At 36.7% G+C, this 16,500-nt stretch overlaps 1 protein-coding gene and 2 pseudogenes across 1 annotated transcript; 1 reads left to right on the forward strand and 2 right to left on the reverse strand.

Moving 5' to 3' along the window:
- Window positions 1-18: 18 nt before the first annotated feature.
- LOC118058798 (thaumatin-like protein 1) lies at window positions 19-2,671 on the forward strand (annotated as a pseudogene).
- A 2,151-nt stretch (window positions 2,672-4,822) lies between these two features.
- Window positions 4,823-7,389, reverse strand: LOC118059036 (endo-1,4-beta-xylanase 5-like; annotated as a pseudogene).
- Window positions 7,390-7,648: 259 nt separating this feature from the next.
- LOC118058799 (protein NUCLEAR FUSION DEFECTIVE 4) lies at window positions 7,649-10,622 on the reverse strand. The gene is made up of 3 exons (XM_035071554.2): window positions 10,143-10,622; window positions 9,073-9,953; window positions 7,649-8,380 (listed from the first exon to the last, which is right to left on the reverse strand). Exons 1-3 carry the CDS (start codon window positions 10,476-10,478, stop codon window positions 7,903-7,905), a joined length of 1,695 nt encoding a protein of 564 aa, XP_034927445.1. The 5' UTR covers window positions 10,479-10,622; the 3' UTR covers window positions 7,649-7,902.
- Between the last annotated feature and the right edge of the window lie 5,878 nt (window positions 10,623-16,500).

Consider the following 16,500-nt stretch of genomic DNA (forward strand, 5'->3'; position numbering starts at 1 on the left):
CGACTCATTGTCTTCGCAAATATCTCTCCATTACTGGGCTCTTAGAAAAGCAAAACAAGATCATTTAACAATTCTGTGAGTTGATGACAGAAAATCGAGACCTGAGCTCCAATCACTTTTTACAAGGTCTCTGGTAACAGTGACATCTAGGAGATAGATAGGGCCAGTCTGTCCGAGAGAGAGAGAGAGGTTTTATTATACGTGTGGAGCTAATTTGGGCTTTCTCTCACAGCTCATTCACTGTCCTTCCTGTTTTTTTCTCTTCCTCTCTGGTTCTTCCCAGAAACTCTTTGTCTGTTTATGGACATTGAATACACACTCTTTCTATACACTTAACTCCTCACTGCTGCTGCTTCCTTTCAGGGGCATCATCAGTCCCTGCATTGTCTTCTTCTCCATTGCAACTACCAACTAAACCACTGATCAAAGTAAAAAGAGTTACTCAAAGGGAATAAAAAAAAAGAGAGGCAAAGAAAGAAACCTTCATGGATCACTTATCTTGCTGCTTCTCCAGCCTCATTTCCACCCTCGTTCTTCTCTTTCTCGTGAGTTATAAAGGTAATGATCCCACAAGAATGCTCTCTCCATTGTCACTAGCCAGTCTCTCTCACATTTTTATTAACATAAACAAAACTACTCCTTTTTTACTAATTTCATTTTCTGGTTAAGTTAACCATTTTCCTTGTTAGGCTTGGTCTTGTATAAAAAATCTCTATCTTTACTCTTAAGAAACCAAATCTCAACAGCATTTTGGATAGTTTCATGTTTATATTTAGTTACTAATTAATACTTTGTTCCCATTCTCTTCAAGTCACAATCTTTCTCTGAGAACGACCTAAAGAGCTATTTTTTTAGGAGCCAACTGTCTGTGGTTTCTATTTTCCTTGAAGGTTTATGCATTTTCTGCTAGCAGCTACCAACTAATGTGACTTACCATGTTTATACAGGTGGCGTCCTAGCTGCTACTTTCACATTTGTAAACAAATGTGAGTACGCAGTTTGGCCTGGAATTCTTGCCAATGCTGGCAGTCCTAGACTTGACAGCACTGGATTTGAACTCCTAAAAGACTCTTCTCGTTCTTTTATAGCCCCAACAGGCTGGTCTGGTCGTTTCTGGGCTCGAACCGGCTGTAATTTTGACGAGTCCGGAACCGGGTCATGCTCAACTGGTGACTGCGGATCAGGTCAAGTTGAATGTAACGGCCTTGGAGCTTCTCCACCTGCAACATTAGCAGAGTTCACACTCGGGTCGGGTGGGCAAGACTTTTATGATGTTAGTCTTGTAGATGGGTACAATTTACCAATGGTTATTGAAGGTAGTGGCGGGTCGGGTATGTGTGCTTCAACGGGTTGTGTTTCGGATCTTAATAGACAGTGTCCACAAGAACTGAGAAGTGGTGAAGGTGATGCGTGTAAGAGCGCGTGTGAAGCTTTTGGGAGCCCTGAGTACTGTTGTAGTGGCGCGTTTAATACGCCTGCCACTTGTAAACCTTCTGTTTATTCAGAGATGTTTAAGGCTGCTTGCCCTAAATCTTACAGCTACGCTTATGATGATGCTACTAGCACTTTTACTTGTAGTGGCGCTGATTATACAGTGACCTTTTGCCCCTCCTCTCCAAGGTAAAAGTTTTTCTCTTGGCTCTCGTGTTGTTTTTATAGACTTGCAGATGTTTGATTTTTGGTTTTAGTTGGAAGTTATTCCTTGTTATGATGTTTTAAAGATAAAAGTTAGTCTAACCCTCTCACGGTTAGGGTTTTTTACTGCATATAGCTGCGGCTGTCCTTGGGAAATCCCTTGTTTTGTTTGCCTTGACAATAATTTTGGGTGAAATCACAATGATGTTATCCAATTAGGTGTTGCGGGCTAGTTGTCTTGGTGCTCTTTCACATTTTGTTTTCTGTAGCATCTGTGTTCTGGAAAGTGAATATAATCGTTTTCTGTTTGTTAACAATTTCGTGGAAAGCAAAATGGAAACAACTACCAGCACACTGGCAACGTGAAAGATTCCATTTTGAATTATTAGTTTAGGTTGTATGTTAATTGTTTTAGTTATCTAGGATTAATGGAGGTTGTTGGGTTGCAATCAATGCTGGCTTTTAATTTATACCAAAGAATCTGAAAAATAATAATTATTCCTGTTATGATCTTAATAATAGCTTTCCTTGACATGTGGTGTTGCAGTCAGAAATCTTCAAGCTACTCAACACCAACGACGGAAGGAACAACAACATCACAGGGGTCTGGTACAGGATCCGGGCTGGAGTACGCGGGCACTGGTTCAGGTACTGAATCTGGGGCGGGAAACTGGATCTGGAGGAGAAACCATGCTAGCAGACGGGTCATGGTTAGCTGGTTTAGCCATGGGAGACTCATATAAAACTGCTTCTCCTTCTGCTGTACAATCAACAATAATGGCTTTTACCACATCTCTAGTCCTTATTGTTTCCTTTGTTTTCTTGTAGCACTAGGACCTTTCTCTCTGTTTCATGGCTCCTGCTCTTGAATGAAAATTCTTTCCAGATTTGCAGCCTTATGGGTGCTTGTATTTTGCCTTTGTCAGGAAGGCTGACAGATTCTCTCATCCAGATTGTAAACCACCCACTTCCAAGATTATCTTCTACTTTTAAATTTTAAATGTTATATACGTAGAAAGTGTTGGTTTTTCAATTATATTACTTGAGGATTATTAGGTTCTCCTTTTGCTTTCATATGTTTATTCTCTTTTTTTGAGAGTTAAAGCTGCCATTTAAAATCAAGGACAAGTTCCTGGTTTTGGTCTGCAATTTTGTTTTTGCTCTTCAATTCTCGTGTCCAAGGGATTGTAAAGAAAGAAAGAATTTAGGTTTGTATTAAAATGTGGTGTATTGTGTGAATACGTGAATGAGATTGCTGGCTGTTGTCTAAGAAGAATAGGATCTCTTTGCTGGAATCGCAAGTTTTTGGCTTAGCTTTTTTGTCTTTTGTTTCTGATTGAAGTGGATTTCTTTGAGGACCAATGCGTCATCATGGTATCATTCGTATTCAGTAGGATGTCAAGATGTATAAATTGTCAAGTGGGGCAAAAGCCAAATGCGAATCTCATCTTTTTGTTGACATAAGAGGCAGATAAAGTGCAGCACAGTGGTATTCTTAATTGATAGTGTCTGCACCAGCTGTGGTTTTAAAAGGTGATGTTACCGCCCTAAGACTTTTTTGCCTGAAAATTTTATGAATCAAGCATGTTCCATGCCTAACCGAGCTGGGGAAACCTGAACCTGTCTGAAGGGTTTCAGTTTCAAATGAAGTTACACTCTGATGCGTGCAAAACTTGTTATCATAGGTGTCGTTCAATAATGGAACGTTTTGTTGACAGTAACCAAGCCTCACAATTTTAACAGATATAACCTTCACCCATGGACCAGAAGCTGTTGGTTAGCAAATACTGGATATGGATCTTCATTGTATTGTGATGGTGAAAGATTCAGTATAATGATTAGCAGAAACTAAATGTGCAATAAAATCATTTAACTTTCACCAATTTATAATGGGAGGTTAGTATTCCACAGGTTGATCTCATTTTGTATACTAAATTATCGGAAAACAAGCACCAATCTTGAGAATAAATTTTGTACAGTGAAGGGACTAATTTATTTGTCTTCTGGGTCCTTCCATAGTGACTGTCATCGTATTTGCTGACCCTTCATGTTACCTGGATAAGTTTTTCAACACAGCCTTGAATTATTTGTAGCCGTTACAGAGTTCAAGATTATAAATTCAACTGTCCGAGTAAAATTTTCAAGAAACTAGAAAGCGATTTGTTCTTGAAGAATTTAAATGTGAAACTTGAGCCGGCTTAAAGCTAAGAGGGGACTTGTTACATAAAAAGCTGCTGAAGAGGCGGAAAAGTGAGCCACAAGCTGCCTGCTAAAGGCCTATTAGCGGATGCATTCTGCTTTTAATTTATTAAGTGTTTGTCGAACGGCGTGAAGGGCACCAATTAGTATCCACCCGCTTTCATTTTTCTTTTTACATAATTCTTAATGATATTATTCAATTACTAATTAATTATAGATTTACTCTTTAAAAATTATCAATTTAAATACCACAAATCTCATGATTATTAGAAACATATATGGTCGTTTTAAGTAGTTAGATTTTAAGTTTACTTTATAAAAATTATTAATTCGAGTCTCGCAAACTTCACGATCAATAGAAGTTTATATAATTGCTAATTTTAAAGCTCGTAGGATTAATTAAAATATACGCAAGCTGATTCAGATACTTACGTCACTAACACTAACAAAAGAAAAAGAAGAAGAAATTAAACCGATCTTCTTGCTGAAGTTATAGAAACGTGATAAATATTTTCATCCATTTTTTTAGGTATCAATCATTGCTTCATGTTTTTTTTAACCATTTGGGCATTTTTAGGTTTCTTTTAGCATAGAGACAGTCTCAATCAGATTAAAGGAAGAACATTCACCCCAAAAGTGATGTATTAATGAAAATCTCCTGCCACCTGAACGAACTGCTCAACGTTGTAAATTGGTGGTTGTAGCGTTGTAATAAGAATCTGCAGTGACATTGGGCTCATAAAATGTACTCTTCGTTGACAGGACAGGTGTGGCCAGCCATAAGCCCAACCTTTGAACTTCTTTGATGGCCTTTTCTGAAAGAATCGAAACAGTAAAACATGTTCGTTAGCTCAAGGCTGAGGCCCAAACACTTGGCAAAACATCAGATTACTATACTCCAACATCGTTAGAAATTCCATGTCAGTTCATGAGCAGTGAGCCATAACCAATATTTTTAATTTATAAAAAAATTTCTTTCAATCGGCCTCGGTTGTTCCTCATATGGTGATAATGCTGTGACAGCGAGGTTTGTCACAATTGAATGTTAAAATGTTTCGTTTCATCACTTACACAGAGTGACAATGTTGAATTTGCAGTTCGGTTTCCATATTGCAAACTTACTTTATATTCACCCAAGAAGCCGAAGAAGTTGTATGATCCATGATCATCCGTGCGACCAATTATCTCCCCACTTTTCCATTCTTTTAGCAGCTTGTCAACCACATCACCAGCGAGTAGGTTTTGAAGATTATAATCTGTAAGGCACATTTGATAGCACCCATTAGGATGGAGTGCAGTCCATGGCATGATCCCCATCCACAGCAGGATAGGAGAAGCCTTCTCTTAAAACTTGTTCTAGATAAATAGCCTGCAAAGTTGACACCACGAGCTGGTAATGTTAGAATTCAAATATCCATTTTAAATTCTTGATAAATAGATAATAAACAAAGAAGAACACTCTGGTGCTCCTGAGTTTCTGTATCAAATTTATTGCTGATATCTACTTCTGTAAGCCAAATGGAAAGTTTAAGTGTAGCCAACTTGTCTAGAATAGCTTACATAGAAAAGTGACTCTCTAGGCCAATTCCATTTATTGATGCTCCTCCGCGTTCAAGTCCTCGTATCTTTGAAATGTAGATATCAACTGTTGCCTTCACATCAGTACAAGTTTCCAGCACATTAATTAAATTCATTAAGAAAAAAAAAAAGTTCCTAAGGGGTCTGCTTCGTGTCCTGTCTGATTGAAATGTAAGGTGGCATCATGATCAATCCTTTACAAAAATCAAAGTGTAACGTTTCGTTGCTAACATCCCAGTGTATAAAACCTTCTTTGTATTTGCTCATTAGGCTTTGAATCCGTGAGTTGACTGCTGATTTTATTGCAGAATCTGAAAGATTACGAACCCATTCCAGATTTTATCTGGGGTCTTCCCAGAAAATATTATGGCCTCTAGCAGTTATTTTGGTTGGCTCGAACGAGTTCCCGCGTTTGGTCTGCTATGGTATAGTTGACTTTCACTTGTTCGCGTTGTCGCACACCACTTAAGTTCGTTTTCAAAGACTGCTGCATTGAATCTCTAAACAAACCAGTTCTGAAACAATTAGAACAATTGTTTTCTAGTCAGTCTTCTAATCAGAAAGTAGCACTCTTTACAATTTATTCGATTTCCAATCTTCTGTAAGACTAATATGAGGATTGAACTTACCTGGTAGGGTAAATTTCCAAGAATGGTACTTGCTATTGCTGATCCAAATGGGAAATCTTTTGAGATTTGATCTATCGTAATGTAGGCAGACTAGGATTAGAAAAACAAATCATGTTCGTTCATGAAAACATCAGGTGATACCAGTTCTTGCAGTGTTGGTTATGTCTTGCTGATTTGTTCTCCATTGCTGCTCAGTAAATGATTGTAATGAAGCACTTGCAATTGTAATGTTGATACTTTTGTCAGGAGTTCCCTGCGTACCCAATACAAAAACAGAAAACAATGTCTCTAATTAGGTAGCAGAGGTATCTACATTTTACATGATTGTTTAATGTTAGGACAACCCAACATTAGAGTCATACTAATCCAGACAATTAACTAATCATATAACAAGGTTTTGAGTTTACCAGAAGGTATAGTATTGATAAACTTGAAGGTGCATCAAGAGTGGATCCTCCCTTGAGAAATGACCAGCATCCATTCTTGGCAAAACAGTCCCCACGCAATCAGATGTGGAATTATTATCTGCCATTAGGCTTGCAGTTACTAGAGTTGAATCTGCACCATGTATCTTGACCCAAACTGCCTTGCACCGAAATCGCACACACCTCAGGGAGCATCCCACATTATAGAACTCAAAAAATGATGTGGAAAAATGTTTCCTGATAGCTTATACAGTACACAGCATCAATGTTTGCATAAATGTGTGAAGCTTGGCCTTTGATGAGTATACTCGGAAAATGCAATCAAGAAATGATCACTCAACTGGAAAAACAATAATTGATGCCTTGAGTGGGATTGTGCAGTATCAAAGCTGGTGTATGAAAACCATCTGAAAAATCACTAATTCTGATCTGGGTAGGTGGAGCTTGATCTTTGAATATCCCTCCATTAAACAGTCGATTTTGTATCTGTTTTGGATCTTTCTTCAATACTCATCTTTGCTGAATGTTCGTTTTATGATCATATCTGGCTTAGAATCGAGTCCCTAATAGCGTACGTGGGGTGGATATTAATATTTCCATTATCATCTGACTTTCCTGATCCTTGCCTAATCTCTAATCTCCTTTGCCTTCATAGGATCTTGGGCACATGTATAATCGTTAAATGATCATCAATATAAAATAAGTTTTCCAATTTAAATCTAATGTAACCAAACACTATCTCAAAGATATGAAACACATAAAGAAAAAAAAAGTTTTCCTTCTCCAATATCTAAATTATTGAGAGGACCACAAAAAAATAATCGAAGCACAGGGAGAAAATGGCGCTCGTTCCAAACTGGATCTGGATTAGCTTTGGCTAGTGTGAAGTCGAGAAGTATTCCTTCAGGATTCATTACAGCCATAATTTGCAACTTTTTTTTTTATTATTATTTTCTGTGTACACCTAATTAGTTTATTCACAAGAGAATTTTCTCATAGCCTTCGCTACCTTTTGAACCCAAGATGATAACCACCCAATTTATTACAGGTCAATAAAACTTACTACTCGTCATCTATTAATGCTGCAGCCTTCGGTCCAATTATGCCACTGACATGGAGTCCAATTTTCCAAGCAATGGCGGACTTTATTGCATGACTCACACCTCTCTTTGTAAATCAGAAAAAAAAAATTATGATCTTCGAAACAAAATTACTTGCATACTTGTCTGCTTAGAATACAACCAAATCAAATAATAGCATTGGCAGATTGCAAATCAGACCATGTAGTAATATTTCCAATTTGCTTTTTACTAAAAATTAAAAAAAAAAAAAGGATCGATCCTCTGATGACGAGTTAAGGGATGTCACTAGGCAGAAGCCCTTCAATCCCACCATTTTTTTTTTTTTTTATCTCGGAGTTCCTCGTGAAGTTCATATCACTGTAGATTGGATGCTGAATCCAATTTCTTTGATCTTCTGCTCATGTAAATCTTGGTATAAATCTTCTTGGTTCTGATTCCCAATAGAACATCCAAACCAAACCCAATGACACATGCAACGGCCATGATAATGAACACAAGTCTATAACAATGGGCACCAACACAAGTGTTGCCACCTCCTGGTGTTGGGGTGGCTTGTGCGTCGTATAAAAATCCGGCAAGGAGACCAGAAAAGAGGAAGGAACCAAGAGGAAGGTTGAGGATTAAGATGTTGTAAATTAGACCAAAGTACTTGAGACCAAATAGTTCAGAGGCAGTTGGGACTGAGACAGCTAAACGAACTCCGTAGCAGACGCCAACAACAATTGAACCAATGTATAAGGATCCAGGCAAAGCCACAGCCATGAGGATGTAGCCAACAGCCATTAAAATCTGAGATGCTGCATTCCAAAGAGGCCTTGGTGTCCCCGCTTTCCTGCAAAAATTAAAAAGAGAAAAGATCAGAATGTCTCTGTTAAAACATAAAAGACCTTACTTAGACAGGGGCTGACATTCATTCATTCAACCATCTTTTCTCTGATGAAAGCTGCACCACAGAAATCTCAACTCAATGGTATAAAATTTAACTCTCTTGATACAGATTCAACATATGCAGTAAAGGTCGCTCTTTATTCGATAGGGACGCTAAACAGCCCCAGATATAAATCCAAACTCAAATGTGACGAACGCAACATCCACACCATCCAAGAAGTCAAGAATTGGACGGATATTGCTTAAAGCAAAATTTATTGGGAACTGAGGCAAGTGGGGTTGGTCCAACCAGCAGCCATGTGATAACTAGCCTAAACTTTGTTTCAATTTCACAACGTGATTTCAAACTGGGAACTGATTTTGGATCAATTAATCAAAACTCCCAAAAAAAGAAGTAAGCGATGGCATCTCATTGCCTGTAAAATATAGGAAAAGAAAAATATATATATATAAAAAAAAGGCAACCGAGTTTAGAAACAGTTGACACCAACATGGCCTTGAAGGGTTAAGAAATGGTAACCCACAGATCCAAAGTAAGGACAGAAGTGAACTAATAAACACCAGGAACAGCAAATCCTAATTAATTAAGCTAATAAAGAAACAAATCAAGATTAAACAGAGAATCAAGAAACTTACTTGATGTAGTACTCAGACACAGTACCAGAAATAATCCTTCCAAAGAATCCCCATATACTTGTCATGGAAACAAAGAGAGAAACATCAGCATATCCAAGGGCCAAACCAATCTGTCCCATATTATTCATCACAGCCAAACCTGTGCCAACCCCACAAAGGAAAGACAGAAACAGAATCCAAAAATCAACAGTCGACATTGCCTCAAAAATTGTATGATCCTCTCCAATAACCGGCCTCCTCTTCACCACCTCCACTGCCTTCTCCTCCTCTACAGCTCGTGTTCGCTCCACCACTGCTTTTGCAGCCTCCTCCGCTGGCTTTTCTTGAATCTTCTCCTGGGTTTTATCTTCTCTCAATAAAGGTTCTTGAATTTGTCTTTCAACATCTTCTTGGTTCTTGAACCGGTTCAGATTCCAGCTATTAATAAAAGCATGAGCTGGAACTGCTAATGGAGAAGCTAAAAGAACTAGTAATATAAGTGAAAACACCGAAGAAAGAACATGGCTAGGATTTGGAATAAAACTGTATGCCAACAAGTAAACAGCAACAATAACAGCAACAACGTTGAATAAATTGAAGTATTTGCTTTCTTCCTTTTCTTCCTCTATAGTGGCGGCAGGTGGGGTTTCGCGGAGGAAGACGATGGCGGCGAGGCAGACAGCAAAGGGGATGACTGCAAGCATTAGAAGGAACTTTGCAGGGTCATCCGCAAATAGAGCTGCGCATAGGTCGGTGAATATGGCGGTGCTTAGACCTACATAACCCTTCAAGATTCCAGAGACAGGGCCGCGGTTGCGGCGGAAGTTGCGGATGCAGGTTACTAAAACCGCCGTGTTCATCCATGTGGTGCTGTTGCCTCCTAGACATAGGAATATGCACATCTGCATTCAAACATTGGAGAAATAGTTACTCGGTACGATCATAACAACACTAATGCATATGATCCCATTAGAACTGAAAGTAATTATATAATCAATGCCATAACTAAAGCACCAAACCCCATCATATGATAAAGGGTTCTAAATTGCACTATTTGATAAGTAGGGATTAAGGGTGATGTGAAGTTTTACCTGCCAGTAAGAGAGGGGTTGAATTCTCCTACTAACAACAAGCCATTGAGTACCATAACCAATAAGACCTTCAATTGAACCAATAAGAAGAATAACAGGAGTGGGCAAACGATCAGAAGCAAGACCAGCAAGCAAACCAAAGGCCTTGCCAACATCTTTAGCAACAGACAAATTGTTGAGTTCAAGTTGGGTCAAATTCATAAGTGTTTTAAGTGCATCAGAATAGTTTGAGAAGGTGTAATTGTTGCCTGAAATAGCTTGGACCCAAACAGCAGTTACAAAGCCTAGCCATTTTGTAGCTTTGAAAGAAGTTGAAGAGGTTTGAAGATAACCCATCAATCTAATCTATCTACCGGTCTTTACCAAGAAAAAAAAGACAGAAGGTAGTGCTTTGCTTTCAAGTTCGGACACCAAGGGGTATATATATACACTTCTTCTCCTTCTCCTTCTCCTTCTTTTCAAGTGATGACAGTACGTAGTCGTTACAGGGACACGTACGGTGCAGCTTGTTCTAATGTGGCATCATGGAAGGCTGCCTCGTGGTTATTGTGAAAACTGTAAGAGGCTTTGTGTGCTGTTATTGAAATAATTGTTGTTTTTGAAAGTGTTTTTTATTTAAAATTAAATGAAAATAATATTTTTTATTTTTAAAAATTTATTTTTAATATTAAAAGATCAAAATATTCTAAATATATATATAAAAAATCAAACTCTTAACAAACAAGCGGCTGGCCGCGCGTTGCTAAACAGGATCATATGCATTTTATTAAAACCGTTTGGATATTCTAATTTCGTCTCTTCCCTTGTTGAATCTTGGATAATTCTTATACACTTTTGGCTGCGTTTGATTTTTGGGCGTGTACATCTAAATATACGTTTTTTTCTGGGTTTTATTGGTTAATGAATGCGGGCGGCTATAATTTGGAGTTTTGCGAGGAAACGTCTCTGTTCTTTCGATTTCAATGTTTAGCGTGCCCTAATAATCGTTGACAGAGGTTAGGGTTTTTTTTTTAACGTGGATTTTCTCGAGGGATGGCATTCTGACGGTACACTATTTTAAGAAAAAAACTCTTGCACTTCGGCTCGGCCCAAGCGCTGGGTGCCTGGAAGCGCCTACCGGTCGGACCCCCTAAACCTAATGCAGGGGATTCCCATCCACAGTAAAGGGGCCTTCGCCCCTAGTCTCGTCCAACCATCTCTGACCGAATTCTACACGTTAATTGGCACACAAAATAAGCCTAACACCTTTAGCCTCCATTCTCTTTTATTTTTGTATTTCTTTTTGTTTAATTTGGATTGTTTAACATGCTCATCATCATCCTAACTTGGATTTAGAAGTATTAAAATGAAGTTAAGATTCTGATTTTAAGTAAGATTTGTGTATTAATTTCATTTGAAATTTTGTATAGTCCTGACAAAAAAAAATTGGCGTTGTATGATTTAGTGGGCCTTTCTCGTGTATTTTAATTTTATTCGAAAAAAACATATGGTTGTTCATGCATCTTCGTTGTTCTTGATGCGGGAGGCCTGACTGCCTAGTAAATTCCAGTTCAATACAGCTAGGATTGGTTTTGTTTTTTTTTTTTTTTTTTGTGTTAATTGGCAATTAGTGCATTCCTGATAATTTAGTTTATTTATTTATTTATTTTCGGAACACTGTTTATCATCGTTTATATATTTTTAAATCACCAGAACATGCTCTTACTTTTAATGACTGTTCATGCATCTTGAGAGGTGTTTCTTCTTGAATTCCTTAATCACTAAGCTAAACCAAATAAATTATGAAATTAGCTTTTAGCTAAAGCACGAGGAAAGGTAATCGTTTCAAATAACTCCATGGGAGATTTTGACGTAATCTTCTCGGAAACTTTTTCTTTCTGCAGAGTTATTCAATTTTGGTGAAAAAAGTATTGCCCTCCAGTCTAGAAAGGCAGCGAATTAAGGAGACTGAAAGCTACGCTAGCCCTCGGGGGTCACAACTCGTTTTCCATCTTGGAAATCATTGAGACAAGTGGATATGTATTCTAAGCTTGTCAAAAAATACAAATGCGCATCGAATACAGAAACTGTACATTTCTTTTTTATGATTGGAATATTTTTCACGTGTGTCAAGATTATTTTATTTTTTCAGATCTTATGCAATTAATTACCTACACCCATATTCATCATACAAAGTTAATTTCTTATAGGATCATTTATTCACTCTGTTAAAAGTGCTCGGTGGAAGATGCTTAGATAACTGGTAGCTGGGAGCCTGGGAGTATTAAAATAATATTTTTTAAAAATTTATTTTTAATATTAATATATTAAAATAATCTAAAAATAAAAAGTAATAATTTCAAACAAAAAAAACATTGAATTTTATCCGGTCTCTATTTCAACCGCAATCCAATCGATAGCGTAATTATCAACCGGGAAAGGCAAGTACTTTTCGGGGAAATAAAAGAAGAAAAATCCCGAATGGATCAATTTTTTCGTGATTTTAGTCAAAAGGCAATTTCGTCGTGAAAATAAAAGAAGAAAAATTAAAATTCCTTGGATAAATCCCCAATGGATCAATTGTTTCGTGATTTTAGTCAGAAAGCAATTTCGTCGTGAAAATCCTCCCCCGACCAGTCACACGAGTGACGGCTCGTTTTGCGGGCATGATGTGCAAATGAAGTATAGTCAAACGCGTGGGTAGAAAATCCTTTCCCTTGGAGGCTTGGACGTTTTCTCACGGTCCGTACAGCTGGGACAAGGAATTTTTTTATTTATATATACATATATATAAATCAGCAGATTACTGTATTAATTCGCTGGATTAAATTTTATAACATTGATTTTAGACAGAATATTGGGACAAGACAATCACGAGGATTTTAATCCATGGTTCTTCATAAAATCCAAATTCAGAAATATAATTTGAGAAACAAACTTTTTATTATTTTTCCAAGTGAAAACTGGGATTTTATTCAACCATTTATAAACTCAAGACCATTACTTGTGAAAATGGAGATTTCAGGCGAACATTCTCAGTTAATATTTACTCGCTACGAAACAGGGCTAATTTATCGAGAGAATGCGATGCCGTATTGGTCTCTCTTCTGGTACGAATCGTACAGCCATGGTTTTGCTAATCTTTTAACAGGTATAGCTGCCGGCCAGTTTCAAGCCGAGTTGAAGGTGAAAGAGAGAATATTCTCCAAAAAAAAAAAAAAAATGCCTAGATAAGAAAGTGGACTGATCACGTTTGAAGGCGTGGCTGACTTTTTGCTTTATTAGACGTCTTGTTTTCTTGTTAATTACAAGTTGACCATCAATTTTGTCATTCCTTTAAAATAAATAAATAAAAAACTATATACCATCCCCCAATTATTTCTGATAAAATCGAAACAGAGTTGAAGATTTATATCTAGAGGAATAATCAGTGGAAGGAATTCAAATAAAGTATATATTGGACAAAATTAACAGGTTTCACCCTGTGGGATCTTGTGCTCAGAAGCCAAGGCTTAAATGACTGGTAGCTGTTGTTTAACAAGAATTTACTTTCACCAATAAAATCTACATCCCATGCTGAAGGACCAAAGTGAGGGAATCGGGAGGGGTAATTTAACTCTTTAAATTTTAGATTTGTTATTTAATGTTCATTAAGTTTTGAGTTTTTTCAGAGTTATTAAAGGTTTATATGATTATTAATTTCAGAATTTATAAAATTAATTAAAATATACACAAGCTGGTCTGAATACCCACATTAATTAAAAAAACAAAGGGAGGATCAATCCGTGAACTTACATCATATTTAACAACAGTCTTCCCTGGCAAGATATTTTTTATTTGAAAGTTTGATGATATTTTTTTTTAAAATATTTTTTTTTTTGGAAATATATTAAAATAATATTTTTTATTTTTAAAAATTATATTAAAACAATTAAAAAAAATGTAAAAAATAATTCACGAATTAATTAAAAGCAGACGGGTCCCTTCAAAACCGACAGATTTTCAATATTGATTGTGATGAGCATCGATCAAGGCACACGGATCCACCACAAAACTACTCGACATAGAATTGACAATTTCTTTAATCTCTATTACAATGACATCTTGCTCATCAGAAATCTTGATTAGATGATTACGAGTGGAATATACGTACGGTGCTCTATATACATGTTACTGTTATAGCCTGCTTTGGTAAACAGAGACAAACTTGTCTTCATCCCTGCTCTGGCAACCCACCTTGCAGCCCTGTGGGGAAATTACGTGCAAGAAATTCTCGAAAAGAACATGTTCATGCATCCCTAAAGTCTCTGTTAGTGTTTTTTTTTTCCTACATCTTGTCATGTCATGAAACCACACCTGTCAGCTGTGTTAGGTTTGCAGAATAATATATTTTAAATATGGTTCTGGCCATTGATAGAAAGCTCATCGTTTAATTTTCTTGTTTGAATGGCGATGCAAGATTTTTGGCCCCACGAGATCTTGACTATTTGATGGAAAAGAAACCATTTGATGTACAAAATGCATGGGATGCCAATTGCCAAGTGAATATTTTTGTGCTAGAGAGGGCATCGCCCTGGCTGCCTCAGGGTTTTCTTCAGACATGGCCTCTAAGCTTATTCAATATCTTGAAAAATCCTCTTTAAACTAGTCTTGCCTGTATTGATGCAAGGAAAGGGACACGCAGTGTTGAAGATAGAACTTTCAGAGCTTAGCGATATCATGATTCCTTTTCACATATCACCTCAGAAGCATATGGACCACTAGTTGCAGACGGCCTGCATCTGTTCTTCGTTGGCTGCTTATCAGCTAGAGTTGAAACAGTAATCTGAAATGGAAGCCTGTCAGATTGATCTATAAATTCTGTTTCTCCGGATAATCGATAGCTTCAGTCAGCAATCATTCATAATCTTCACGTTTTTCCAATTCAAAATTTAAATTCTATCAACTTTTCGTGCATGGATTCTTAATTTGTCCTGTGCAAATAATTTTCTTGTTTTGATAGCCGACATTACTTAATTGTAAAGTTGTCGATATTCAACTCATTTCAGTCTGCTACCTTCACCCATGTTTTTGAATAACTTGTGCACTTTGACTAGGCAAATGCAACTACAAAGGGTTTGTTCCACGAATATTCTTGATGCGTCTGAGCAAATAACATTCACCTAGAAGCATGGAGAAATGCAGGCTGCTATATATTTACATGACATGTAGAATATAGTATACCAAAAATATTATCAACTCGTGCTAAAAATTAAGGTCAGCAGGACGAGGAAAATACACGAAAAATGCTTACTGATATTGAAATTTTTAGTTATTTTATTTTAATTAATAATCATCATAAAGTTGTAATAAATTACTCCTTGATATACCGTTTGATGGGATGTTTGCGATGTACTGAATCCTTCATTTTTATCTGATCAGAGCAGTTTTGTTGTGGCCATTTCAAACAAAACTGGGTGTCGATACCATCCATGCCAGACATTGTATATTTTAATTGATTAATAATCTAAATTTAACGAATATAACGATCATAATTTTTTAGAAACATGAAAGAATCTTAATCTGTTAAGTTGAATATGTGATCCATATATGATTTTTTTTTTTTGAAGAACACAACCTCCCCCCCCCCCCCTCCTCCTCAATGATAATGAATCTTAAAACAGTGGTTTTTCTCAAGTCTGAGGAGCATCGGCATCCCTGATTGTCATGTAGGAATGTGGTATTTGCAATCTAACGCAGGAGTCAATTAGAGATTTTATGTTTTGCTCGGCTTGCTCAACCTTACAAACAATCTAACTCATTATTCTTTTTAATATAAGATAAAAGCTCTATATATATATATATATAGACACACTATATTTATAAAAAGTAAGCTGTGTTTTTTTAATATAGAATTTTTTTTTTGAAATAGTGTTCACTATTTATAACAAATTTTAATACAATTATCATTCGAATTGTGTGGTTATTTTTTTTAAAAGGAAAATTAACCATGAGACTGTTTGAATTCGGCAACATATGAAGGCGTGGACCTACTTTGTCTACCCCGTCTCTGCCTTCAAATAATTAATAACCCCAACCCCTTCAAAGTAACGCATCGATCCAAATGGCATTTATCAAATAACTTTCTTTTGTCTGTGGGTTGATAATGTCTCCTGTAATCTAATGGTCTGAATTGGTGGTTTGAGAACTCAGAACTTTCTAAGCAATTGGTACGTACCTATATTTTATCATAAATATTGGTTGATGAAAAACAATCTTTCTTATAAATGAGCCACCGTGAATGGATTCTATAAAATCTATATAGAAAGAACTTGTTTTTAATAAGAAAAAACTAATTTGCAGATATATTATATTATTTCTCTGCTAAAAGAAAAAAGAA

Source organism: Populus alba, chromosome 9 (genome assembly GCF_005239225.2).
Source record: "Populus alba chromosome 9, ASM523922v2, whole genome shotgun sequence".
Taxonomy (NCBI): Eukaryota; Viridiplantae; Streptophyta; class Magnoliopsida; order Malpighiales; family Salicaceae; genus Populus; species Populus alba.